The 25,170-nt window shown below is 52.8% G+C and overlaps 4 protein-coding genes across 14 annotated transcripts; 2 read left to right on the top strand and 2 right to left on the bottom strand.

The window, feature by feature from the left end:
- Positions 1–348: 348 nt before the first annotated feature.
- On the top strand, positions 349–3,231 carry PSME1 (proteasome activator subunit 1). 3 transcript variants are annotated; one of them, XM_023227315.2, is made up of 11 exons: positions 349–542; positions 1,257–1,289; positions 1,412–1,474; positions 1,588–1,698; positions 1,787–1,832; positions 1,967–2,064; positions 2,316–2,384; positions 2,463–2,530; positions 2,617–2,671; positions 2,746–2,832; positions 3,000–3,228. In XM_023227315.2, the coding sequence occupies exons 1-11, from the start codon at positions 504–506 to the stop codon at positions 3,078–3,080; spliced, it is 750 nt and encodes a 249-aa protein (XP_023083083.1). In that variant the 5' UTR covers positions 349–503; the 3' UTR covers positions 3,081–3,228. The 3 variants fall into 3 exon arrangements, with proteins under 3 accessions (XP_023083083.1, XP_023083081.1, XP_023083084.1); XM_023227313.1 differs by having other exon boundaries at positions 2,746–3,231; XM_023227316.2 differs by lacking the exon at positions 2,316–2,384.
- Positions 3,223–5,910, bottom strand: EMC9 (ER membrane protein complex subunit 9). 7 transcript variants are annotated; one of them, XM_023227321.2, is made up of 6 exons: positions 5,703–5,910; positions 5,372–5,581; positions 5,154–5,230; positions 3,816–3,885; positions 3,630–3,724; positions 3,223–3,466 (listed from the first exon to the last, which is right to left on the bottom strand). In XM_023227321.2, the coding sequence occupies exons 2-6, from the start codon at positions 5,567–5,569 to the stop codon at positions 3,274–3,276; spliced, it is 633 nt and encodes a 210-aa protein (XP_023083089.1). In that variant the 5' UTR covers positions 5,570–5,581; positions 5,703–5,910; the 3' UTR covers positions 3,223–3,273. The 7 variants fall into 7 exon arrangements, with proteins under 7 accessions (XP_023083089.1, XP_023083085.1, XP_023083087.1 ...); XM_023227317.2 differs by having other exon boundaries at positions 3,816–4,087; positions 5,703–5,909; XM_023227319.2 differs by having other exon boundaries at positions 3,816–4,060; positions 5,703–5,909.
- Positions 5,911–7,356: 1,446 nt separating this feature from the next.
- Positions 7,357–11,619, bottom strand: PSME2 (proteasome activator subunit 2). 2 transcript variants are annotated; one of them, XM_023227454.2, is made up of 11 exons: positions 10,659–11,619; positions 10,332–10,364; positions 9,837–9,899; positions 9,506–9,592; positions 9,370–9,400; positions 9,184–9,281; positions 8,526–8,594; positions 8,318–8,385; positions 8,101–8,155; positions 7,580–7,666; positions 7,357–7,481 (listed from the first exon to the last, which is right to left on the bottom strand). In XM_023227454.2, the coding sequence occupies exons 1-11, from the start codon at positions 10,704–10,706 to the stop codon at positions 7,401–7,403; spliced, it is 720 nt and encodes a 239-aa protein (XP_023083222.1). In that variant the 5' UTR covers positions 10,707–11,619; the 3' UTR covers positions 7,357–7,400. The 2 variants fall into 2 exon arrangements, with proteins under 2 accessions (XP_023083222.1, XP_023083223.1); XM_023227455.3 differs by lacking the exons at positions 9,184–9,281; positions 9,370–9,400.
- Positions 11,619–25,119, top strand: RNF31 (ring finger protein 31). 2 transcript variants are annotated; one of them, XM_023227452.3, is made up of 21 exons: positions 11,619–12,016; positions 12,102–12,248; positions 12,396–12,551; positions 12,780–12,839; positions 12,941–13,016; positions 13,550–13,727; positions 14,207–14,594; positions 14,755–15,045; positions 15,298–15,546; positions 15,652–15,837; positions 15,953–16,159; positions 19,343–19,516; positions 19,600–19,698; positions 19,789–19,878; positions 21,460–21,574; positions 21,690–21,808; positions 22,068–22,181; positions 22,311–22,368; positions 24,323–24,419; positions 24,699–24,867; positions 24,980–25,119. In XM_023227452.3, exons 1-21 carry the CDS (start codon positions 11,825–11,827, stop codon positions 25,031–25,033), a joined length of 3,219 nt encoding a protein of 1,072 aa, XP_023083220.1. In that variant the 5' UTR covers positions 11,619–11,824; the 3' UTR covers positions 25,034–25,119. The 2 variants fall into 2 exon arrangements, with proteins under 2 accessions (XP_023083220.1, XP_023083219.1); XM_023227451.2 differs by having other exon boundaries at positions 22,002–22,181.
- The last annotated feature ends 51 nt before the right edge of the window (positions 25,120–25,170 follow it).

The following is a 25,170-nucleotide window of genomic DNA, read 5'->3' as shown; positions in this document are numbered from 1 at the left end:
AGAGCCAGAGGCCCACGCTAGCAAGGCTAGGAAAGAGAGGCCAGGTCTTATTCCATCTCTGGGGAAAGACAGAAGAGCCCTAAGTAAGGCTTATCTGTCCCAGACGGAGCAGGGGAAGAAGAGAGCAGGTGGGGAGCCAGTTGGGAGGCGGGAGGTGGAGGGCGGGGCGCGGAGAGACTGGCTTAGACTAGGCGATGGGAGGACCCGGCGTCCTCAGATGGCGGGTGGCGGGAGGCGGGAGGCGGGAGGCGGGGACCCGGCCGGCGGGGGTGGGGAGGCTGGAAACTGGCCCTCGCGAGGCAGGTTGTGCGCGCTAGGGGGAGCCGCACCCACCGCCCTCCTCTGCGGCACTGCCCCTCTCGCTGGCGGGGCTGACCCCGCCTCCTCCAGCCCTCCCCGCCCCACTACCCAGGAAGGCCGTGAGTGGTGCGAGCGCCGCTTTCGCTTTCCCTTCGCGGTGCCCACTCCGCTCCTCGTGCGGCGCTAGGTCCCCCGTCCCGGTCATGGCCACGCTCAGGGTCCAGCCCGAGGCCCAAGCCAAGGTGAGCGCCGCGGGGTCTAGAAAGGGCCCACTGGGGAGGCGTGGCTCGAGCGGCCGGGGGCATCCCCGACCCGCCCCCCAGACTCCCACACAAATCAGGGGCAGTCCACCGAGCTGGCGCCCCCCAGACTCCCACACAAATCAGGGGCAGTCCACCGGAGCACCTGCGCCCCGGGGAGGGCGGTGACTGCTGCCTGCGGGAACAGGCGAGGCGGCCGTGGTTCTGTGGGGTGAGGTGAAGCGGAGAGCTGGCGTGGAGGGGGACTCTGCTGGCCTGGAGCCGGGGCCACACACAGACTGGATGCGGGACTGCCCCAGCTACCTCCTGGCCTTTCCCTCAGGGAGGGTCCCGCGGCCCACCCCGTCCTGTCCTGCTTGCAGAGGGCTCTCAGCACCCCTCCTCACACCTGCCAGGCGACCCCAGGGATCTGTTCTCACGTGAACCACTGGCCCTTCACCGCCGGGAATGTTCTCATCCCCCACATCCAGCCCTAGGGATGCCCATTTCACTGTCCGTAGATCCAGGTCTGCAGAGTTCCACTCCTCCACCACCCCAGCCCACCCTACAGGCATCCATCTCGCTTTCTTCAGGTCTGGCCTTAGAGGGATCCCCTCCACCCTTCCCCAGGTCAGGCCCTACATAACCCTAAGGGAATTGTCCTCAAATGAACTGGCCTTAAAGCCAAGTTTCTGAAGGGATGCATGTGCCCCACAGGTGGATGTGTTTCGTGAAGACCTCTGTACCAAGGTAAGACATGCCCCATCAGTGGCCCCACCCCTGCCCAACTCCTACTGCTCAACCCTGCCTCACCACCTAGGATGGGCATTTGATGCTGACTCCCATCCTTCTCCATCCCACCTCACACACAGACAGAGAACCTGCTCGGGAGCTATTTCCCCAAGAAGATTTCTGAGCTGGATGCATTTTTAAAGGTACCGCGGCTGGGCAGGGAGCTAGGGAGTAAAGGCCAAGAGAAGGGTCCCGGCTGTGAGAGTGAGGTGAGAGGAACCCCCTCACCTCCAGCCCTCCTCCCACCCTACACCAGGAGCCAGCTCTCAATGAAGCCAACTTGAGCAATCTGAAGGCCCCGTTGGACATCCCAGTGCCTGATCCAGTCAAGGAGAAAGAGAAAGAGGAACGGAAGAAACAGCAGGAGGCAAGCTGGGAAGACCTGGGAGAAGGGATCCAACCATGGGGGTAATCAACCTTAGTCCTGACTCTCATGAGCCCCTCTCTTTCTGCAGAAGGAAGACAAGAATGAAAAGAAGAAGGGGGAGGATGAAGACAAAGGTACTTGAAACCACAATTGTGGGAAGAGACTTGAGTCCCACCCACAGGAGCTCCTCCTGAGGCTTTCTTTCCATTCTCCCCTTCAACCCTCACACAGGCTCAATCATGTGACTGACCCATTGCTCACTCTCTAGGTCCTCCCTGTGGCCCAGTGAACTGCAATGAAAAGATCTTGGTCCTTCTGCAGCGCTTGAAGCCTGAGATCAAGGATGTCATTGAGCAGCTCAACCTGGTAGGCCCTCCCCCTTCAACTCTCAGGCTTTAAGTCAAACCATTGTCCTCTTAGTCCCTGCCATTTAGGGCTTGGCACATGCCAGGTTTTAGCAAGAGAGGGCACAGCAAGTGAAACCAGAAGTCCGGGCTCTGAGGCTCAGGAGAGACCTGGCATGCCTCCACCCAGTGTGGGGAGGGAAGCAAGGGAGAATATGAAACTGGGAATTGGGTAGAGGGCTGATGTGGCATTATGCCATTCCCTCTTCCCAGGTCACCACCTGGTTGCAACTGCAGATACCTCGGATTGAGGATGGTAACAATTTTGGAGTGGCTGTCCAGGTGAGAGCGCTGCCCCACTTCCCTGCTCTTTCCTAGTCCATGCTTCCTTCCACTTTCCCCCTTGCTTTTTTTCCCTAGGAGAAGGTGTTTGAACTGATGACCAGCCTCCACACCAAGCTAGAAGGCTTCCACACCCAAATCTCTAAGTGAGTGACCACCCATGTACACACTGTCTGTTTTGGGACAGAGACCTCCTTCTTCTTCTACTCCATACACACTTCTCCTTCCACAGGTATTTCTCTGAGCGTGGTGATGCAGTGACTAAAGCAGCCAAGCAGCCCCATGTGGTAGGTGAGGCCCAGGTCAGGGTGCATGAGGGAAGGACTCATGTAAGGTCAGGCCTGACCCGAGCTTCCCACAGGGTGATTATCGGCAGCTGGTGCACGAGCTGGATGAGGCAGAGTACCGGGACATCCGGCTGATGGTCATGGAGATCCGCAATGCTTATGTGAGGAGGCGAGGGCAGGGGTGGGCAGAGGCAGCTTTCTCAGGCCACGCACTCCCTGACCCTGCAGGCTGGGGGTTAAGGGTGGCAAAGCTCAGCTTCTCCACAAGGCTAGAAATGGGGCACAGAGCCACTGGAGGCCTCTGACTGACCTCCACTCCTCCCTGTAGGCTGTGTTATATGACATCATCCTGAAGAACTTCGAGAAGCTCAAGAAGCCCAGGGGAGAAACAAAGGGAATGATCTATTGAGAGCCCTCTCTCCCATTCTGGGATGGGTACAGCAGAGACCTTCCTGCTTTTTACTGGGGACTCCAGATTTTCCCCAAATTTGCTTCTGTTGAGATTTTTCCCTCACCTTGCCTCCCAGGCACAATAAATATAGTTATACCACTGCCCATCAGCCCAAGTCTCTTTATTGGATGTGGACCCTGCCGGCCCTGGCTCAGGCATTTCCATTTCCATTTCCATTAGTGGGACCAACCCACTGGGTGATTTGAGTGTTGAGCCGCTGGTTGGTCCAGTCCTGCCGGATGTCGTCAAGGTGGCAGTCAAAGTCCACAAGGTGCTGGTGGGCCCGATCTTCCAGTAGAGCTCCCACCATCTGCCGTGACTCTTCCCAGTCCCTCCACATCACTCTGAAATAGCAACCCCCATGGAGGTCAAACAGCAAGTAGTGGGGTCAGACACAGACTTGACAGAGATTGGGTCTAGAGAGAGACCCTTGGGGCAGGGCCAAGGACAGAGGAGACCCAGGAATCTTGGGCTTCTAAGAAGAGAGAGAGGGAGTGGGGTACTCACAAGTTCTTATCCTTAGGGACCCAGCGGAGACCTTGGTTCTCCAGGACGATGACCGGGGGCACACGAGGCTGAGGCACCAGTTTCTGATTATCCAACTGAGTGGACAAAGAAGGGCAAGTGAGAGTTTCAAGGGTCCCCCCCACCCTACTTTCTTTTCACCTCCCCACCCAGAAACCCAAGTCTCACCATAATAAGTACTGCATCAGGGAAGAAATCTGCAATTCGCCCAGCAATTTTCAAGGCCAGGGGCCCAGGGCTGTGTAGAGGGAAGATCAGAGGAGTGAGGAGCCAACTGTGGGCAAAACCCATCCGTTTGAGCTGGGCCTCCCAGGTCTCATAGATGTGGGCGCAGCTGTGGCCTTTCCCTGTAGGTGGCCTGCGGGGATCAGGCCTGCTGGATGCTTGATGTACGACTGCTTGATGCTTGAGTGCTGTGGGAAACAGGTGCTCAGATACTGCTGGTGAGAGTGGAAACCAAAGGTGGTCTTTTTGGAAGGTAATTTGGCATAACCATCCAAATTGAAACTGTATACATACTACATACTATACATATGCTAACCCAGAAATTCTACTTATAAAGAATTTATGGTAATAATAGGACAGTGTCTGTAATAAAACATTGGAAACAACCTCAATGTTTGAAGCATTAAATAAATTATAGTACATCCATATTCAGACTATACAGCTGTTAGGGAAAGGTAGATCTTGTTGTGGAAATGGGATGATGTCAAGTATTTATTAAGTGAAGGAGAAACGCAAATTACAAAACAGTCTCTCTAATCTGCTTCATGTATATGATTTATATATATATATAATTGTCTTTTCCTATATATATAAGGAAACTGCCTTATTTTTGAAGTTGCTGGTTGGGATTTCTCTGTTCTTTCAGCACCTGGGGGACACCTCAGTTAAAGCAAGATCAGTCTGTTGGCCAGGAGTGGTGGCTCACGCCTGTAATCCCAGCACTTTGGGAGGCTGAAGCTCATGGATCACCTGAGGTCAGGTTCTAGACCAGCCTGGCCAACATGGCGAAACCCCCTCTCTACTAAAAACAAAGAAATAAAAATAATAATAATAAAAAGCCAGGCATGGTGGCTCTCATCTGTGATCCCAGCTACTCGAGAGGCTGAGGCAGAAGAATCCTGAATCCAGGAGGTGGAGGTTGCAGTGAGCCGAGATTGCGCCACTGCACTCCAGCCTGGGCGACAGAGCGGGACTTCGTCTCAAAAAAAAAAAAAAAAAAAATTCAGTCTGTTGATACACAGTTGTCCTCCCCGCCCCAACGGCACTCCAGGGCAGGGCTCTGTCCTATTCATCTTTATATTTCCTCACTCCAGTACCCAGCATAGTGCCTGGTGTAAAAACCCTGCTCCTAAGCGTTTGATGAAGGAAAGATAGAAGGAATGACCTTAGTTCATCTTGTGCGCCTCCCTCCACCCACCGCCCCACGCATCCTCGCCCTCTATTCCTCCAACCCGCAACTCCCCATAATCCTTTCCTTCTTCCTCTGGCTACGCCACTCACCTCTGGTCGTCCACAGCTGCATTGGCATGGTAGTAACCAGCCACCACCAGACCGGCCTGTGCTCCCCACACATCCACCTGTCGTGGGAAAGGGGCCATCAGTAATTAAATTGTGCCGCTGGCTTTGTGGATGCGCACTGCTGCCAAGGGACCGGGGATTAACTTGGGCTGGGGTGTTGGGTGGGTTCGCGGTGGGGGATGGGCATCCAACGGAGGCACCTGGTTGAGGGCGACCTCCAACATGACGGACAGGGCCAGGTGGCTGTGGAAGAGGGGCACACAGTCGGTGAGGCACAGGCATTCTCCGGACCGCGGCGCTGGCGCCAGAAACAGCCCGTTGACTGCGGCGTGTGGGTACCGGGCAGCATGCAGGCACATCTTCACGTAGGCCAGGGCCGAGATCTCCACCTCCCCCATAGCGAGCGGGGCCTGGCCGGGAAGCAGCAAGCCGGATTAGTGCCGAATTAGGCGAGCCAGTGCCTAGCTCGCGTCCGTGAAGCTCCCTCCAGCGCTTCGGCACCCTCTTTGACCCTTCCCGGTGCCCTCTCACTTCGGTTCGGCGACAACGCTAACTCGACTCGCAGGTAGCCCGCCGGCTCCCGGTGCCCGGGGTCTGGGAGTCCGCCCGCGGCCCAGCCAAGGAGGAGGTCCCGATTGCATCCGAGCCCCACCTTCCCGAGCCCCTAGCGGGCGGCTGCGACTCAGCGCCTGCCCGGGAGACAGGGCAAGCTGCAGTTCCCTGTAGAACTGGCACCTGGAGTCCCGCCCACGTGGTGCTCCTTGATAGGGCTAAAGGCTTTCAAGTTGTCCAATCAGCGGCCGCGCCCCAAGCTTGCCCCGCCTTTGTCTCCAGCGGACTGGAAAGAACCCACCATTGTGAAGCAAAGAAAATTGCTCGCACTCTTATTGGCTAGGTTCCCCGACTTCCGCTCTCGTTGCTGGTTGGCTTTGCCTGTTAACCTGTGTTGCCCACCACCACCTGCTCCGCCGAGGCCCCGGGGATGGAGCGCTAGGCCGTAGCCGGGTGTTCCGAAGGGCTGCGGGCAAAGCAGACCGCCTTGCGCCTATTATAGGACGAGTGGATCTGTACTCTAGATCGGCTCTGTCACTAATGATCCGTGTTACCTTCGCGACTGCAGGTTTTCTTGCCCTTGGTTTATCTTTCGCCCATGTTCCTTTAAGGTTTTAATGAGATCTGTATGGGGGCAGGCTTCCAGCCTGTCCAGTGCTTCGCAGCACGTTCTCATCTCATATTTTATGACAGGATAAGGCCCTGAATTAAAGAACAATCCCATGGAGTTTATAGCAAGATCACAGCAAAGGAACCCTTGTCTTCAGCCCAGGGCTGAATCTTGAAAAGCAGAGAAAAAGACAGTGATTTGCTGAAGGGGGTGTAGGGGAGCACAGGAAGAAAAACTTACAGATTAATCATTCTCATAATGTCCTGTGGTGTATTTCCTTCACCACAATGCCCTTGGAAGCATTATTTTTTTCCCTCCCAGCCCTTAAGAAGTCCAGGCCAGGAGCAGTGGTTCACGCCTTGCAATGCCAGCACTTTGTGAGGCCGAGGTGGGTGGATCACCTGAGGTCAAGAGTTCGAGACCAGCCTGGCCAACATGGCGAAACCCCGTCTCTACTAAAAATACAAAAACTTAGTCAGGTGTGGTGGCACACGCCTGTACTCCCAGCTACTCGAGAGGCTGAGGCAGGAGAATTGCTTGAACCCGGGAGACAGAGGTTGCAGTAAGCCAAGATCATGCCATTGTACTCCCACTGGGCGACAGAGCAAGACTCCATCTCAAAAAAAAAAAGGAGTCCAGTCATTCATCTGTAGTTCTCCATAGTTCTCCCAGTGAAACCTCATTCTCCTTCTAGGCTTTTCCTAAACTGATGAGGATTCTTTCTTCATTTCTGATGTTGGCCATAGAACTTTCCCCTTGTCTATCCAAAGCCTGATTATTCCCATAAGGGCTCTGTGCAAATGCCATCTCTTCCACTAATTCCTGAGACCTCTGGATGAAAATAATACTGTTACATTCCAAAATACAGGTTATCTGCATGGCTGTCATGGCATGTAACAATCCCCACCCTGTTCCTTTGGAGGACCTCTTAAGATTACAGTGGGCTGGCTGGGCACAGTGGCTCACGCCTGTAATTCCAGCACTTTGGGAAGCTGTGAATGAATGACACACGCAGGAAGGGAATCCATACAACATATAGATCATTTATTTTCCTTCTAGTCCTGGGTTCAGTACATAGATGGCTTCTCTTCACCCTTTGGGTTGACAATTTTCTCCAGGTTGCTGCTGATGATATGATAAAGCTCGGCCTGGGAGAAGGCCAGAGTGCAAGAGTCAGGAGGTTCTTAGCCAATCCCCTGCCCGCCCCCACTCATCCACCTCCCCTAAGGCCTTACTCCAGACTCACATAGAAGGCCCTCAGGTCCAGCACCATGGCCCTCAGCTCCCCATAGGCTGCCTCATCTCGCTCATGCACCAAGGCCCGGTAATCCATCTGCAGTGTGGGAGGCAAAGCTGTGTCAGTCCCATGGGAGGCTGGGACATGAGTCTGGTTTCCTTTTATAGGAAACAAGTTAACTTGAGAATGAACCCCTTCTTAGCACCAAGAAATAGGATCCCAAGGGACTGAGCAGAGAAAAGGGTCAAAGTTGTTGAAGCCCTAATCGGTTTTTCTAGGCAATGCTTTTAGCTAAATATTCTACACATCGGGAAAGTCACAAACAAGACAAGGTTCAAGCAATTTTCCTGCCTCAGCCTCCCGAGTAGCTGGAATTACAGGCGCCTGCCACCACGCCCCGCTAATTTTTTGTATTTTTAGTAGAGATGGGGTTTCACCATATTAGCCAGGATGATCTCGATCTCCTGACCTCGTGATTCACACCTCCTCATCCCACCCCCAGCTAAAAGGCTGGTGGACTATCCACTCACTACATGAGTCTCCTTGGAGGCCTTGGCCACAGCATCCCCACGTTCTGAGAAGTACCTGCCAGAAGCAAGGGAATACCACAGGAATGAGTGTTCAGGGAGATGTACTCCATCAGACCCTTCCCAAAGTCCCCCATCATCCTGATGAGGCTGCCTAGCTTTGGGGGTCCCAAAGAAATGCTGCTACTGCCCCCAGTGCTGGTCTTCCAGCTGCCCTCACTTGGAAATGGTTGTCTGGAAAGCTTCCACTTTGGTCTTGACGGCGTTCACCCTCTCCAACACCTTCTCCTGTGGTGACACGGGAGGCAAAGACAACACTTCATGTCCTCCCCATTTCATACACTATCTTCCTCCTCCTCTTGGTTCATGTCTAGCTCACCCTCCGAGGCTCTCCCCACTCTAAGTGTCTTCAGTTACCCTTTTCTTACCTGGATTGCTACCCCAAAATCATTTCCATCTTCAATCTTGGGGATCAGGTGCTGAATCCATGTAATCACCTGTGTTAAGAGGTATCATATAAGAATCATTCAACAAACATACTGAGTTCTTCCTATTACTGTCACTTCCTAAAAAAATAGTTATATTTAATTGGGTACTTATTACACACCAGGCGCTGTGTCATGTATTTATTTCATTTAATCATCACAGCCACCGTCAGAGACACATATTTATTGTATCCATTTAACAGATGAAAAAACTGAGTCACAGAATGTCTAAGTGACTTACTTAAGGTTACCAGCTAGGTAACTGATAGAATCATGATTTGAACCTAAGCAGTCTCTCTCTAGGGTCCAATCTTTTAAAACAATTCACTCACTATATTATACCACCTCTACTATGAACCCGATACAGCAGTAGGTTCTGAGGTTACAGAGTGGATACTGCATAGTCTCTAATTTTGGAGGTACCGTTGTGATAAGAGGTCTAACAGAATGAGGAGAACAAAGGAGATCTAAGCCCAAGGCACAAAAGGAAGTTTTCTTTTTCAGGACTAGGTCTCTGTATGAAGGACTTGTATCTATGGAGGAGTCCAGGGCCTCACTTTGTGTGTCTTCTCTTTCCACCTCCCCCATTTCCCAGGCTTACCAGAATGCATTTCTCTTTGAGAGTCCAGACTTCTGGCTTAACCAGGGCAAGCAGGGACAGGACTTTCTCATTCCCAGGGAGAAATCCACACTTAGGGACTGTGAGAAAGAGGGGATTCAGGCCCTTTTCTCATCCAGCAGCCAATGTGCCATCTCCCTTTCCCTAGTCACCTCTTATCTCTCTTACCTTCTTTCTTCTCCTGCTTATCTGTTTCCATCTAAGACAAAAAAGGGGGAAAGTAGCTTTGGAAAAGTCACAGAGGTTGAAGGGCTATCATCTCCATTGGGTTTATAGTCCAAGTCCTGCACCCTGAATGCCTCACCTCATCATCCTTGGGTGGAGGGTCTGGGATGGGGATGTCCAGTGGGGCCCGGAGGGAAGTCAGGTCAGCCACATTGAGGGAGTCCTCCTGCACAGAGCTCACTGTCAGGGGCTGCCCAGTCTCTTCCCTTCATCCTAGGTCACAGCCTTCCCTCCATACATCCCACTTGCCCTCTGCCTCCCAACCTAGGCTCATGCCTCACGCCATCCTAATATTCCCAATCTACTACTTGAAACTATTCTCTGCATGCTGAATCCAGCTGTTAGCTAGAGAGGGTGGGCAAAGGGGAGAGAGGACATGGGAAGGGGCAGGAGGGGCCCACACTACTCACTTGCAAGAGCTGATTCAGGTATATGATTTTCTGTGGCAAGAATCTGTAGAGGAATTCCTCAGCCTGTGGGTTACATTGCAAGGAAGGGGAATCACAGAATATGCTCAATGAGATGTCTGACAAATGGAACTGGAAGGGCCTTTGGAAATCACTGGGTCCAAGACTTGCAAATGAGGAAACTGAAGACCTGAAAATGAAAGGACTTGCCCAAGCTGGTAAGTGGCAGAACTAAGGTTAGGACTGTGATATTCCTGCTTTGGGAGCCATGGATTTTTTCCTCCACATCAAAAGAGAGAAGTGCCAGAAGTGGGGAGAGTCATAAGAAAGGTCAGATTAAAGGTAGCTATCAATAATTCCGGGGTTACTTTGGGTGAAGGCTTGGTAAGAGAAGTAGGGTTAAGTCTAGGGTGACTTGGGGGGGTCATTAGGAGAGGTTGTTATCCTCAAGTATTGGTCTAAGATTCTGGGTCAAATCGCTCAAATCCAGAGACTTACCTCCTGGAAAAGATTCTGCCTGAAGACCTCCACCTACACAGAGAGCAGTACCCGGATGTTGGTTAAGGGTCTGGGTTGTCAAAAGCTTCCACTCACAACAGGGTGCCCTCCAACTGTGGCTCAGGCCTTTCTCACCACAAGCCAGTTTCCCCTAGAAGCTCCTGCTCACTGCAGTCGGAGGGCATGAATCTGGGAATCCCCGAGAAGTGAAGGCACTAGCGAGATTGGGGGAGTTATCTGGCACTGCTTTGGTCCCCTGAACCACCCAGCTTGGCCTCCCCCCAAGAGGGCTCTATGACCCCTTCCTGGCCTCCGATTCACCATTACCTGTTTGCGGGCTTCCCCGCTCAGGCGCACCCCACACGGCTTGGCCATGCTGCTTCAGTCGCTAGATCTCTGGTCTCCCGGCTAGTCGCCCGGGCTTTCGCTTTCACTCCCCAGGTCCAGGCCCGCCCCCCTCAACCCCGCCCCCTTTCTTCTTTCCGTCCCCCTCCTCCCCCTGGCAGGCCGCTAGCAGTAGGTACCCCCTCAGCCATTCCCAGCCAGTTGCCACTAGGAGAGGCGGTGCTGGCTGGGTCACAAGCCCAGGGGCTGCCCGAGGGAGGGGCTGGGGTGAGTGGGACAGCGGAGACTGGATCGGGGGCTGTCCCTTGGAGAGGGGCGGGGCTTAAGCTAGGGCCAACGGGAAGTCCAGGGTCGGGGTAAGAGAGGTGGGAGTATGGCAAAGGGGGTATCCAGTGGCGGGGCTCCCCCAAGAAGGCTCGACCGCAAACAGCGGACGGAGAGAGATGAGAGTGAGTGGGAGGGGCAGCCAGAGGGAGCTCCTGGGGTGGAGAAGGGCTAGCCGCCCTTAGAAGGGAGAGGGCAGGGGCTGGGTGAGGGTCTTCCCTCAGCCTTCAGGACAGACCGGAGATGGGGCGGGACTCGCTCGAGAGGGGCTAGGGCCGGCCAGAGTCGGTTCCCCTGCAGGGTGGGACTTCCCCGGTGAGGCCCGGAGCGTAGCGGACTGGTCCAGCTAGAAAAAGGAAGGTTTTGAGCTGAATAGGATAACCCCGCGCCTGGGGCTATCCGGAAGGGGTGGAACCAGACTGGAGGAAGGCGGGGAAGAGCGTTTGACTGAGGGAAGATGCTGGGGCGCGCTGAGGGAGGAGCCAGGAGCCATTTGCCTTCTCATTGCTTGGGACCTGGCCCTCCCTCTTGGCCACGCCCCCTGGTTTCGGGACACCAGCTCCCACCTTAACCTTAAGCCCCGCCCGTTCCTCTGAAATTGGGTCGCTGTCCCGCCCTCTTTCCTAGTACTTCCTGTTCTCGGCCAACCCTGGCGCTGGGCCGGGGGCTGGAGAGTGACCGTGGTCTGAGTGACCTGGGGCGGCTGCGCGGGCCGGGGTGGGCCTCAAAGCCGGGCACCAGACGGGAGGGGCGGCGCTTGGGCCGCGCGCTGCCCGCGCCGGGTCCCGGCGGGCGGCAAGGCTGGGGCTGACTCCTGCCTCAGGATGCCGGGGGAGGAAGAGGAGCGGGCCTTCCTGGTGGCCCGCGAGGAGCTGGCGAGCGCCCTGAGGAGGGATTCCGGGCAGGCGTTTTCCCTGGAGCAGCTCCGGCCGCTACTAGCCAGCTCTCTGCCGCCAACTGCCCGCTACCTGCAGCTGGACGCCGCACGCCTGGTCCGCTGCAACGCCCATGGGGAGGTGAGGCCCGGCCCCGCTTGGAAGGGGGACACCAGGGCCTGAGGCCCGGGCTACGCTTACAACTCTCTGCTCTCATTGCTCCCAGCCCCGAAACTACCTCAGTACCCTGTCCACGGCCCTGAACATCCTGGAGAAATATGGCCGCAACCTTCTCAGCCCTCAGCGGCCCCGGTACTGGCGCGGCGTCAAGTTTAATAACCCTGTCTTTCGCAGCACGGTGGATGCTGTGCAGGTGAATCCCCTGGCTTTATGGGAGAGGGGGCTGGGCCTGGGCTGGGGTTTGGCTAGAAAAGGCCTGAGGTTGTGCTGAATGGGGAGGGGTCCAGCCCTACTAGGCAGGAAACCTCCTGGGTGGTGACTGGTTGTGAATGTGTGGCAGGGGGGCCGAGATGTGCTGCGATTATATGGCTATACAGAGGAGCAGCCAGATGGGTTGAGCTTCCCCGAAGGGCAAGAGGAGCCAAATGAGCACCAGGTTGCTACAGTCACACTGGAAGTACTGCTGCTTCGGACAGAGCTCAGCCTGCTGTTGCAGGTGAGATGCTCCTCTAGTCTTGATGGACTTATACATCAGGGCTGGGGAGCCCAGCCTAACTCAAGTAAGTCTGAGGACCCCTGTGCTGCTGAACTATGGGCATAGTTCAGCATTCTGGGAGCTCCGGGTACTGATTTTCCCTCTGTGAATGTTAAGGGACCAGGGTTTAGAGGGAGGGCTTTGTTCTAGGAGTCTAGGTGGAAACCGTTTTTATCTGTATTACTGCAGAATACTCATCCAAGACAGCAGGCACTGGAGCAGCTGTTGGAAGACAAGGTTGAAGATGATGTAAGGAAGGCAGGAGAAAGGGGCGGGTGTACAAAGGGAACAGGAATTGTGGGACTCTGTATCCCTAAACCCTTGTTCATTCCCTGCCCTTTCTTTTTCAGATGCTACAGCTTTCAGAATTTGACCCCCTATTGAGAGAGATTGCTCCTGGCCCCCTCACCACACCCTCTGCCCCAGGTATTATTGGTCCTAAATTGGGGACCAAGTAGGAAGCTATATTGATGGAAATTTGGGATGCTCCTCTGTCTTCTTGGTTATCTTCCTTTGTCTTTGTTTGTTTGTTTTGAGACAGAGTTTTGCTCTTGTTGCCCAGGCTGGAGTGCAATGGTGTGATCTCTGCTCACCGCAACCTCCGCCTCCCGGGTTCAAGGGATTCTCCTGCCTCAGCCTCCCAGGTAGCTGGGATTACAGGCATGCACCACCACACTCGGCTAATTTTATATTTTTGGTAGATACGGGGTTTCTCCATGTTGGTCAGGCTGGTCTGGAACTCCCGACCTCAGGTGATCCACCCGCCTCAGCCTCCCAAAGTGTTGGGATTACTGGTGTGAACCACCGTGTCCGGCCTCTTTGTTTTTTAAAAGAGATTAAAATTGTTTCCTTGGGCTAGATGTGTTAAAAAGTAGTCTTGGGATTTGCCCGCATCCACAGCAGATTCAGATGTAACCTGGTCTTTTTTGGAAAGATGTTCTATCTCTCTTGCTCTCCAGGCTCCACTCCTGGTCCCTGCTTCCTCTGTGGTTCTGCCCCAGGCACACTGCACTGCCCATCCTGTAAACAGGCCCTGTGTCCAGCCTGTGACCACCTGTTCCATGGACACCCATCCCGTGCTCATCACCTCCGCCAGACCCTGCCTGGGGTCCTCCAGGGTGCCCACCTGAGCCCCAGGTGAGAGGGTTTCTCTTCTGGGTGAGAGTGAAATTTAGAAAACTTAAGATCACTTGGTTATGGACTACCTGCCAGTTTCTGTGCTAAAGACTGTTTAATAGAGGAGAAGTAGCCAGTCAGAACCCTGAAGGAGATAATAGACATATACATCAAGCAAGTAGTAATTATAGTAACCCAGGTTGTTATGGTAGTAGGTGGTTTGCAACCTAGTCTGAAGGGTCAGCTGAATCAGGTGGCAATATTTTAAACACCTAATGTAGGTCAGGCCGTGTATTAGCAGTGTCTACTAGGAAGAAGTGAGCTTTAAACTGTCATTTAAATGTTGCATAGGCTATGGGTATAGGAGTGTTCGAGACAGGGACAGTGTGTGCAAAGGCCAGAGACATGTGTTGTTACCCAGCAAATGGGGAATGCTTAGAGGCGAGGGATCCAGGCACCAGGTGCCACTTCAGTAGGCCATGTCTGCTTTTCCATTACAGTTTACCTGCCTCAGCCCAACCACGGCCCCAGTTGACCTCCCTGCTGGCACTAGGAGACAGCTCTCCTTCTTCCCCTAATCCTGCAAGTGCTCGTTTGCCCTGGCACTGTGCTGCCTGTGCCATGCTAAATGAGCCTTGGGCAGTGCTCTGTGTGGCCTGTGATCGGCCCCGAGGCTGTAAGGGGTTGGGGTTGGGAACTGAGGGTCCCCAAGGAACTGGAGGCCTAGAACCTGATCTTGCAAGGGGTCGGTGGGCCTGCCAGAGCTGTACCTTTGAGAATGAGGCAGCAGCTGTGCTGTGTTCCATATGTGAGCGACCTCGGCTGGCCCAGCCTCCCAGCTTGGTGGTGGATTCCCGAGATGCTGGCATTTGCCTGCAACCCCTTCAGGTAACCTGTTCCTGGCCTTCCCAGCTCTTTATTGTGTGTTACCTCAAGTCATTCTCTTCTTTTCTATCCCATGTTTTCCTTCAGTTCCTCCCAACTCCCTGTATTTCTGTTGTGAACCTCAGCCAGCCAGTCAAAGGGATAATTCTCTCTGCCTTCCCAGCAGGGGGATACTTTGCTGGCCTCTGCCCAGAGTCATGTCTGGTACTGTATTCACTGTACCTTCTGCAACTCGAGCCCTGGCTGGGTGTGTGTAATGTGCAACCGGACTAGTAGCCCCATTCCAGTACAACATCCCCCCCGGCCCTATGCCAGCTCTTTGGAAAAGGGTCCCCCTAAGCTTGGGCCCCCACAACGCCTTAGTGCCTCCCTGCCCAGTTCCTGTGGAGACCCTGAGAAGCAGCGCCAAGACAAGATGCGGGAGGAAGGCCTACAGCTAGTGAGCATGATCCGGGTAAGGACTGGGCCTGGGATGAGGTAGGGCTGAGCTGGTGTGGGAAAGGAGATGCTGCCGGTGGTTAATAGTTTCTATGAATCTTGTCATTGTTAGCAGCAGCTCCCTGTTACTGAGGCAGTTACCATGCTGTGCACTGATGACATGATCCATATGTCTGAGCTGAGCCACTGTCACCATCTTAGATCAGGCTGAGGGTGGGTGAAGGGTGTGCCCTGCCTGATGGGCCTGATGGGCAGGACTGTGCCTTAGGAAGGGGAAGCCGCAGGTGCCTGTCCAGAGGAGATCTTCTCGGCTCTGCAGTACTCAGGCACTGAGGTGCCTCTGCAGTGGTTGCGCTCAGAACTGCCCTACGTGCTGGAGATGGTGGCTGAGCTGGCTGGACAGCAGGACCCTGGGCTGGGTGCCTTTTCCTGTCAGGAGGCCCGGAAAGCCTGGCTGGATCGTCATGGCAACCTTGATGAAGCTGTGGAGGAGTGTGTGAGGACCAGGCAAAGGAAGGTATCAGCTGTGCTGGGTATGGGATAGGGCTGAGAGTCTGCATCTCTCACACTCTCCCTTGCTTGCTTTCCCACTTCACTCCCTCTCACCCCTCCCGTCTTGCAGGTGCAGGAGCTCCAGTCTCTAGGCTTTGGGCCTGAGGAGGGGTCTCTCCAGGCATTGTTCCAGCATGGAGGTGATGTGTCACGGGCCCTGACTGAGCTACAGCGCCAACGCCTAGAGCCCTTCCACCAGCGCCTCTGGGACAGTGGCCCTGAGCCCACCCCTTCCTGGGATGGGCCAGACAAGCAGGTGCTGGGAGGAGGCAAGAAACCCAAGGGTCCACCTAGAGGAGCAAGAGGGAGCTGAGGGGAAGGGTCCCTGGAGTCTGACAGCACCTCCCCCCTCCACCTGAATCACATTGCAGAGCCTGGTCAGGCGGCTTTTGGCAGTCTACGCACTCCCCAGCTGGGGCCGGGCAGAGCTGGCACTGTCACTGCTGCAGGAGACACCCAGGAACTATGAGTTGGGGGACGTGGTAGAAGCTGTAAGGCACAGCCAGGACCGGGCCTTCCTGCGCCGCTTGCTTGCCCAGGAGTGTGCTGTGTGTGGCTGGGCCCTGCCCCACAACCGGGTAAGTCCCTCCCCACAGTACCTGGTCCAAGAATTACTCTATTCTTTTGGACCCCCACCCTACCCCAGTCCCCATCTCTGATCCTGTCTTCTGCTCTTCAGTTGCCCATGTACCCCTGGAGGCTTCTGGGAGGGGGAGGTCAGGAATAGGCTTATCTCCTCCCTTGAAAAAAAATATTCTATTAATGGAAATTTTCAAATATGCAATAGTAGAAAAGTTGTACTACACTGTATAACAAATTCCCATATCCCCCTGCAACCCCTCCACTCCCAGTGTATTCATCATCAAGCTTCAGCAATTGTCAACAAACATGATCAGTCTTTAGTTCACATATATACACAGACGGTTATTTTAATATCAAATATCAGGCATAATATAGCTTATAAATGCTTCAGTATATATCTCTAAAATGTAAAACTTTATTTATTTACTTATTTTTTTTTTTTTTGAGATGGAATTTCAGCCTTGACCCCAGGCTGGAGTACAGTGGCGCAATCTCAGCTCACTGTAACCTCCACCTCCTCCAAGCAATTATCCTGCCTCAGCCTCCTGTGTAGCTGGGGTTACAGGCGCCCGCCACCACACTCGGCTAATTTTTGTATTTTTAGTAGAGACAGGGTTTTGCCATATTGGCCAGGCTGGTCTCGAACTCTTGACCTCTACAATTATTTTAAAAATACAGAGTAAAACCAAAACAAAACACATACAGAGCCATTCTAACTGCTCTGACCTAGAGTACGTGGAGGCTTAGGAGCTAAGGGCTTATTCCTATAAACTGGATATTTGCTGATACTAAAGAATTACTAGGCTGGGCGCGGTGGCTCACGCCTGTAATGCCAGCACTTTGGGAGGCCAAGGCAGGTAGATCACGAGGTCAGGAGATGGAAACCATCCTGGCTGACACGGTGAAACCCTGTCTCTACTAAAAATATAAAAAATTAGCCGAGTGTGGTGGCAGGCGCCTGTAGTCCCAGCTACTCGGGAGGCTGAGGCAGGAGAATGGCATGAACCCAGGAAGTGGAGCTTCCAGTGAGCAGAGATTGCACCACTGCACTCCAGCCTGGGCAACAGAGTGAGACTCTGTCTCAGAAAAAAAAATTACTGTTCATTTGTGTGTATGTGTGTGTGACAGTGCTACTGTGGATATGTTTTCAAAAATAATTTTGCTGGGCGTGATGCCTCATGCCTGTAATCCTACCGCTTTGGGAGGCTGAGGTGGGAGAATTCCTTGAAGCCAGGAGTTAGAGACCAGCATGGGCAACATAATAGGACTCCCATCTCTAAAAAAATAAATAAAGGGCTGGGCGTGGTGGCTTATGCCTGTAATCCCTGCACTTTGGGAGACCAAGTGGGTTGATCACGAGGTCAAGAGATTTAGACCATCCTGGTCAACATGGTGAAACCCCGTCTCTACTAAAAATACAAAAATTAGCCAGGCATGGTGGCGTGTGCCTGTTATCCCAGCTACTCGGGAGGCTGAGGCAGGAGAATCGCTTGAACCTGGGAGGCGGAGGTTGCAGTGAGCCGAGATTGTGCCACTGCACTCCAGCCTGGGCAACAGAAAGAGATTCCATCTCAAAAAAAAAAAAAAAAAAGAAATTAAAAATAAATAAATAAGTAAAGTTGGCCAGGCACAGTGGCTCACACCTGTAATCCTAGCACTTTGGGAGGCAAAGGCGGTTGGATCACCTGAGATCAGAAGTTTGAAACCAGCCTGACCAACACGGTGAAACCCTGTCTCTACAAAAAATACAAAAATTAGCCAGGTGTGGTAGTGGGTGCCTGTAATCCCAGCTATTTGGGAGGCTGAGGCAGGAAAAATCTCTTGAACCTGGGAGACAGAGGTTGCAGTGAGCCAGGATTGTGCCACGGCACTCCATTCTGAGCGACAGAGTGAGACTCTGTCTCAAAATCAATTAAATAAATAAATAATTGTAGAATCTACAGGAAGTTTCAAAAATAGTACATAGAGTCCTGTGTACTTTTCACTTACCTTCACCCAGTGATGACTTTATTTTTTTGAGACGGAGTCTCGCTCTGTCACCCTGACTGGAGCGCAGTGGCGCAATTATGGCTCATTGCAATCCCCACCTCCCTGTTCAAGTGATTCCCCTGTCTCAGCCTCCCGAATAGCTGTGATTACAGGCATCTTCTACCACGCCCGGCTAATTTTTTTTTTTTTTTTTTGAGACAGAGTTTTTCTCTTGTTGCCCAGGCTGGAGTGCAATGGTGCGATCTCAGCTCACTGCAGCCTCTGCCTCCCAGGTTCAAGCAATTCTCCTCCCTCAGCCTCCCGAGTAGCTGGGATTACAGGCATGCGCCACCACACCTGCCTAATTTTATATTTTTAGTAGAGACAGGGTTTCTCAATGTTGGTCACGCTGGTGTGGAACTCCCGACCTCAGGTGATCTGCCTGCCTCAACCTCCTAAAGTGCTGGGATTATGGGCATGAGCCATGGTGCCTGGCCCAATTTTTGTATTTTTAGTAGAGACAAGGTTTCACAATGTTGGCCAGGCTGGTCTCTAACTCCTGGGCTCAAGTGATCCACCCACCTTGGCTTCCCAAAGTACTGGGATTACAGGTGTGAGCTAGCATGCCCGACCCCCAGTGGTGACTTCTTATATAATTATAGTACAATATCAAGACCAAGAAATAGACATTGCTACAACGTTAGCTTTACTATAGGTCTTGTTCATTTTTCACATGGGTGTGCCGCTGTGTGTATGTGTGGTTCTGTGCAGTTCTGTCCCATGTATAGATGCATATAACCACCACCATAATCAAGATACAGATTGTTTCATCACCACAAAGGAACTCCCTCATGTACCTCTTTAGTTATACCCTTCTGCCACCACTTCGAGTCACCCAGCAACCATGAATCTGTTCTCCACTTCTATAGGTTTGTCATTTCAAGCATGTTACTTGTATATTTAATGGAATATGAATGTTTTTATAGGCACTTTTGTCTTTACCTTAGGTGTCACCATTGTCTGTTTTCCTCCACCTGACTGTCTTTAGATGTTTAGGTTGCCTGCCTGGCCCCTGCTGGCACTTGAGGTTGTTAACCGTGCCTAGTTGTTAATTAGAGCCTGATTTCTTAGTGGACACCTGGCCACTGCCTCTTCCCTAGGCTGGCAGCTGTGGCTTCTAACCCCCTCCCCTCCAACCCCTCACCCTCCAGATGCAGGCCCTGACTTCCTGTGAGTGCACCATCTGTCCTGACTGCTTCCGCCAGCACTTCACCATTGCCTTGAAGGAGAAGCACATCACAGACATGGTGTGCCCTGCCTGTGGCCGCCCTGACCTCACCGATGACACACAGTTGCTCAGCTACTTCTCTACCCTTGACATCCAGGTACTGCAGCCCCACTAGGACTCAGGTACCCTGAGCTTTGAATAGCAACCCTCCCACCCACCACCTCTGCATCCTGTCCCCAGCTTCGAGAGAGCCTAGAGCCAGATGCCTATGCGTTGTTCCATAAGAAGCTGACCGAGGGTGTGCTGATGCGGGACCCCAAGTTCTTGTGGTGTGCCCAGGTAAGTGGCCTGCCCAGGGGAGCTACTGTGGAGGGACAGGGGATGGTTCCAGGTCAGGCCTTTGATAACTTTATGCTCTTTTACTTACAGTGCTCCTTTGGCTTCATATATGAGCGTGAGCAGCTGGAGGCGACTTGTCCCCAGTGTCACCAGACCTTCTGTGTGCGCTGCAAGCGCCAGGTGAGGCACATTCATCCTTTCAGAAATACTTGCTGAGCTACTGCCAGGTACTGTGTTAGACTCAGGGGAGTTTGTATCCTGGACAGCAAAATAGATATGAGCTCTGAGGTCAAAAGAGCTTACAGACTAGTCAGAAAGACGAGGCACAAGGAGAAAGGGAAGACAGCAGAGGGAGGGAGGAAATCGGGAGAGAAAGGAAAGGGGAGGAGGAAGGAAGGAAAGTAAGCCAGAGGAACTAATTATACATAGGCATAAGTTCTATGAAGAAAACAGACAGGAATCTGAGATCAGGGTAACAGAGTGGACCTACTTAGGGTAGAGAGGTCAGACAAGTCTTCTCTAAAATGGTTTAAGCTCAGGCCTAAACATTAAAAAGAAGCCAGCCACACAGAGAGCATTTGGGAGAGAAAAAACAACACATGGAAAGGGCCAGAGTCAGAAAAAAGTGTTGTGTGGGTGGAGCCTGGAAAGCAAGGTGGGAGTGGCAGGTGGTCAGAGAGAAGCCAGCTGCCAGGTGTGGAGAGCCCTGGAGGCCAAGTGAGGCAGGCATCCATCTGCCTTCATTCTGAGAAGAAGCAAGGGTGATCTCATTTATCTTTCTCATTTATCTCATTTATCTTTCGTTTATTTATTTATTTATTTTTAGAGACAAGGACTCACTCTCACCCAGGCTGGGGTCCTCTGGTGCAGTCATAGCTCACTATAGCCTCCAACTCCTGGTCTCAAGTGATCCCTCGCCTCAGCCTTCCAAAGTACTGGGATTACAGACATGAGCCACTATGCCAAGCCACATTTATCTTTTAAGAAGTGTAATATTTGGCTAGGCACAGTGGCTTCTGCCTGTAATCCCATCACTTTGGGAGGCCATGGTGGGTGGATCACTTGAGGTCGGGAGTTCAAGACCAGCCTGCCCAATATGGTGAAACCCTGTCTCTACTAAAAATACGAAAATTAGCCGGGTGTGGTGGCATGTGCCTGTAATCCCAGCTACTCTGGAGGCTGGAGCAGGAGAATCACTTGAACCCAGGAGGTGGAGGCTGCAGTGAGCCGAGATCACGCCATTGCACTCCAGCCTGGGTGACAGAGCGAGACTCCATCTCAAAAAAAAAAAAAAATTCATCTGCATCATGTCTGAAACAAAGTGAACACCTGAGACTACCACAGAACCAAAAACACCACCAATACTGTGGAAGCTACCTGACTTACAATTTTGAAGTCCTTTTGACAGCCATGGGGAGAATTGATCCTAGGGGTGCAGGAATGGGAAACAGACTAGTAACCAAGGCAAGCAATTGAGGCAAGGGCTGATGGTGGCCTGGAGTAAAGTGGTAGCAGTAGGGATGAAGGAAAAGGGGATATGGTTGAGATGGTCTGTGGGGTAGAAGCAAGGCAAAAGGAGTATGAGGCAGTAGGAGAAAATGAAAGAACCAAGGATAGCCTCTCATTTTTAGATCTGAGCAAATGGTAGGTGGCAGTGACATAAACCTAGCTGGGGACCACTGAATGTGAGTGGAGGGGCTAGGAAGAAGGGCCAGGGGATGGGATAGAGCTCCCACGTGAAGCCTACTTTCCCTCCGGCAGTGGGAGGAGCAGCACCGAGGTCGGAGCTGTGAGGACTTCCAGAACTGGAAACGCATGAACGACCCAGAATACCAGGCCCAGGGCCTAGCAATGTATCTTCAGGAAAACGGCATTGGTAAGGCTGCCCCACTTGGCCTGTTTGCTCAGAAGCCTGTCATTGCCAGCAGCTCTCTTCTTGATGGCCTTGAGTTGCAGCAGCAGCTCCAGCCCTGACCTCTTGTCCTTTGCAGACTGCCCCAAATGCAAGTTCTCCTATGCCCTGGCCCGAGGAGGCTGCATGCACTTTCACTGTACCCAGTGCCGCCACCAGTTCTGCAGCGGCTGCTACAATGCCTTTTACGCCAAGAATGTGAGCCCAGAGAGTTGGCGAAGGGATGGAAGGGTGGGGGGCTCCACTGGGTTTGAGAGGCAGAGGCCATTGAGGAGTGGCCCTGGGGAAGGGAAGAGGTCAATGGGATGTAAAGCACAACTCTCCATCCCCTTACCCTTTGCTTGCTCCTCCAATGTCTCCATCTCCCCTCACCCATACACCCCTCACGCAGGGGATCCTGAGAGGCCAGGACCCCAACAGTCTCCAACTTCCTCTCTCCCATCTGGGTTTCTGCCAGAAATGTCCAGACCCTAACTGCAGGGTAAAAAAGTCGCTGCACGGCCACCACCCTCGAGACTGTCTCTTCTACCTGCGGGACTGGACTGCTCTCCGGCTTCAGAAGCTGCTACAGGTCAGAGGTGGTCAGGAGAGAAGAAGACAGGGCCCAGGGTGGGCAAGAATGGAAAAGACTTCATGCTAGGAAATGCAACAGGGACTGGCATCAAGGGGAATTTAACACCCATCTGTCTCTCCTCCTCAGGACAATAATGTCATGTTTAATACAGAGCCTCCAGCTGGGGCCCGGGCAGTCCCTGGAGGTGAGTGTTAGGACAAGCCTTTGAGAAGAAGAGATGGTGTGCTGGGCTCCCACTGTATGATGGGTAAAGGGGAGGCTTGGGTCTGGGACCACTTGTTGCACGCCCTTTGGCAAGTTAATTGAGACTCCAGGCCTTGTTTCTTCCGCTGTAAAATAGGGGTAGTATCTACCTTGTAGCTAAGCCATTTTACGTCAGACATCTTTAAAGAACCTGGTACCCAAGAAGGCATTAATACTAATTTTCTTCTCCCATTCCCAAATGATCATAATTCATTAATTAACTCAATGAGTGTTTAATGAGACCTGCTAGTTGCAGGGCACTGTTTTAGATTCCATGAGGGTAACAGAAAGGTGTTACATGTGGTTCTAACCTCTTTCACTTCTTACAGTGTAGACAGAGGTAAGTCTACAGTCCATACCACCCTGAATGTGACTGATCTTTTCTGATCTTGGAGGCTAAGCAGGTTCGGGCCTAGTTAGTATTTGGATGAGAGATTGGCTGGGAATACCAGGTGCTGTAGGCTTTAAATTAAAAAAAAAAAAAAAAAAAATAGATGTGGCCTGCCAGGTGCAGTGGCTCACGCCTGTAATCCCAACACTTTGGGAAGCCAAGGCGGGCAGATCATGAGGTCAGGAGATCGAGACCATCCTGGCTAACACGGTGAAACCCCATCTCTACTGAAAAATAGGAAAAATTAGCCAGGCGTGGTGGCAGGCGCCTGTAGTCCCAGCTGCTCGGGAGGCTGAGGCAGGAGAATGGCATGAACCTGGGGGGTGGAGCTTGCAGTGAGCCAAGATCGCACCACTGCACTCCAGCCTGGGCGACAGTGAGACTCTGTCTCAAAACAAAAAAAAAAAGAGGCCGGGCGCGGTGGCTCAAGCCTGTAATCCCAGCACTTTGGGAGGCTGAGACGGGCGGATCACGAGGTCAGGAGATCGAGACCATCCTGGCTAACACGGTGAAACCCCGTCTCTACTGAAAAATACAAAAATCTAGCCGGGCGAGGTGGCGGGCGCCTGTAGTCCCAGCTACTCAGGAGGCTGAGGCAGGAGAATGGCGTAAACCCGGGAGGCGGAGCTTGCAGTGTGCTGAGATCTGGCCACTGCACTCCCGTCCGGGCGACAGAGCGAGACTCCGTCTCAAAAAAAAAAAAAAAAAAAAAAAAACCAAAAGAAGTGGCCAAGCGCAGTGGCTCACGCCTATAATCCCAGCACTTTGGGAGGCCAAGGCAGGTGGATCACCTGAGGTCAGGAGTTTGAGACCAGCCTGGCCAACAAGGTGAAACCCTGTCTGTACTAAAAATACAAAAAAAATTAGCCAGGTGTGGTGGCAGGCACCTGTAATCCCAGCTACCCGGGTGGCTGAGGCAGGAGAATCGCTTGAACCCAGGAGGAGGCGGAGATTGCAGTGAGCCAAGATTGCACCATTGCACTCCAGTCCAGCCTGGGCAACAAGGGTGAAACTCCATCTCAAAAAAAAAAAAAAAAAAAAACAGAGGTAGCCAGGAGTGGTGGCTCACACCCGTAATCCCAGCACTTTGGGAGGCTAAGGCCAGAGGATTACTTGAGCCCAGGAGTTTAAGACCAGTATGAACAACATAGTGAGACCCTGTCTCTATTTAAAAAAAAAAAAAAGAGGTAAGACCTTCACAGAATAAGTAAGTTAACTAGTCAAGAGATAAGTAACCAAAAACAAAAAAGCTATCTCAAGAGGGTATGTGTTTATGAGCCAAAAGCCTGCTTGGATAAAAGTAGGGACAAGTTCCTGCCTCTGTATCAGATGGTCTGCCGCTGACAGCACCTCTGAGTACCCACCAGCACCACTGGGAAAGCGGGAGTTGCTGCGCTCAGTCCCTTCCTTGGAGGCTGCCTTCCCTACCTTGTGAGTATCCCAATTCTCGAGCTTTGTGGTTATTGGCCTCCCAACAGAGGCTCCCTTCTTCCCTCACCTTCAGGTGGCTGCCGAGTAATGGAGCAGAAGGAAGTTCCCAATGGGCTCAGGGATGAAGCTTGTGGCAAGGAAACTCCAGCTGGCTATGCTGGCCTGTGCCAGTGAGTGTCAGCAGGACATGGGCATGGTGTTGGGCGGTGGGTAGAAGTGGTGAGGGCATGTCCAGGCAGTAAAATGGGTCCCTGGGAGCAGTAGGTCTCGCAATGGGTGGAAGGGAGGAGGCTTTCTGGGCAAGAGCATGGATAGATAGTAGCAGGCAGTGTGGGCACAGGCAGGGGTTGTTAATCTTGTTCGTCCAAGTGTCTCAGAGCCCAGCTATGTTAGACACACTCAGTTAATATTAGCCAACAGAACAAATATCTGCTCCCTTTTTTCCCCAGGGCACACTACAAAGAGTATCTTGTGAGCCTCATCAATGCCCACTCACTGGACCCAGCCACCCTGTATGAGGTGGAAGAGCTGGAGACGGCCACTGAGCGCTACCTACACGTACGCCCCCAGCCTTTGGCTGGAGAGGATCCCCCTGCCTACCAGGCCCGCTTGTTACAGGTATAGCCTCCACCCAGCCTCACCTCTGACCCCACCCTACAGAAGTCACCTGGTGCAGGCTGTGTCTGAGCTCCAGGGTCCTAATATCATTACCTTCTCTCTCCTTCTGCAGAAGCTGACAGAAGAGGTACCGTTGGGACAGAGTATCCCCCGCAGGAGGAAGTAGCTGAGAGCAAGGGTCCTGATGAGGGTCCCATGGCCTACTTCCTCAGGAGCAGCTCCAGCACCAATAAAGAGGCATCTTACCACCCAGGCTTCTTGGTGGTCCTTCTTCCTGGTGCCACCATCTAGGGGCACCAGGGA

Source organism: Piliocolobus tephrosceles, chromosome 6 (assembly GCF_002776525.5).
Source record: "Piliocolobus tephrosceles isolate RC106 chromosome 6, ASM277652v3, whole genome shotgun sequence".
Classification (NCBI taxonomy): Eukaryota; Metazoa; Chordata; class Mammalia; order Primates; family Cercopithecidae; genus Piliocolobus; species Piliocolobus tephrosceles.
The sequence above is the reverse complement of the archived record's forward strand: the minus strand, read 5'-3'. Positions and strand labels throughout refer to the sequence as shown.

Coding starts and splice junctions, on each gene's coding strand:
- PSME2 (XM_023227454.2), bottom strand. CDS start 10,706: ATGGCCAAGCCGTGTGGGGTGCGCCTGAGCGGGGAAGCCCGCAAACAG. Junction 8,595..9,183: donor TCAAAGAGAAATGCATTCTG/GTAAGCCTGGGA, acceptor CTCTTAACACAG/GTGATTACATGGATTCAGCA. Junction 8,386..8,525: donor ATTTTGGGGTAGCAATCCAG/GTAAGAAAAGGG, acceptor GTGTCACCACAG/GAGAAGGTGTTGGAGAGGGT.
- EMC9 (XM_031935812.1), bottom strand. CDS start 5,520: ATGCTGCCCGGTACCCACACGCCGCAGTCAACGGGCTGTTTCTGGCGC. Junction 4,088..5,153: donor GCAGCTGTGGACGACCAGAG/GTGAGTGGCGTA, acceptor CACTCTCACCAG/CAGTATCTGAGCACCTGTTT. Junction 3,725..3,815: donor CTGATGCAGTACTTATTATG/GTGAGACTTGGG, acceptor TTGTCCACTCAG/TTGGATAATCAGAAACTGGT.
- PSME1 (XM_023227313.1), top strand. CDS start 504: ATGGCCACGCTCAGGGTCCAGCCCGAGGCCCAAGCCAAG. Junction 1,475..1,587: donor AGCTGGATGCATTTTTAAAG/GTACCGCGGCTG, acceptor ACCCTACACCAG/GAGCCAGCTCTCAATGAAGC. Junction 2,672..2,745: donor CAGCCAAGCAGCCCCATGTG/GTAGGTGAGGCC, acceptor AGCTTCCCACAG/GGTGATTATCGGCAGCTGGT.
- RNF31 (XM_023227451.2), top strand. CDS start 11,825: ATGCCGGGGGAGGAAGAGGAGCGGGCCTTCCTGGTGGCCCGCGAGGAG. Junction 12,840..12,940: donor AAGACAAGGTTGAAGATGAT/GTAAGGAAGGCA, acceptor TTTCTTTTTCAG/ATGCTACAGCTTTCAGAATT. Junction 19,517..19,599: donor TCTCTACCCTTGACATCCAG/GTACTGCAGCCC, acceptor TCCTGTCCCCAG/CTTCGAGAGAGCCTAGAGCC.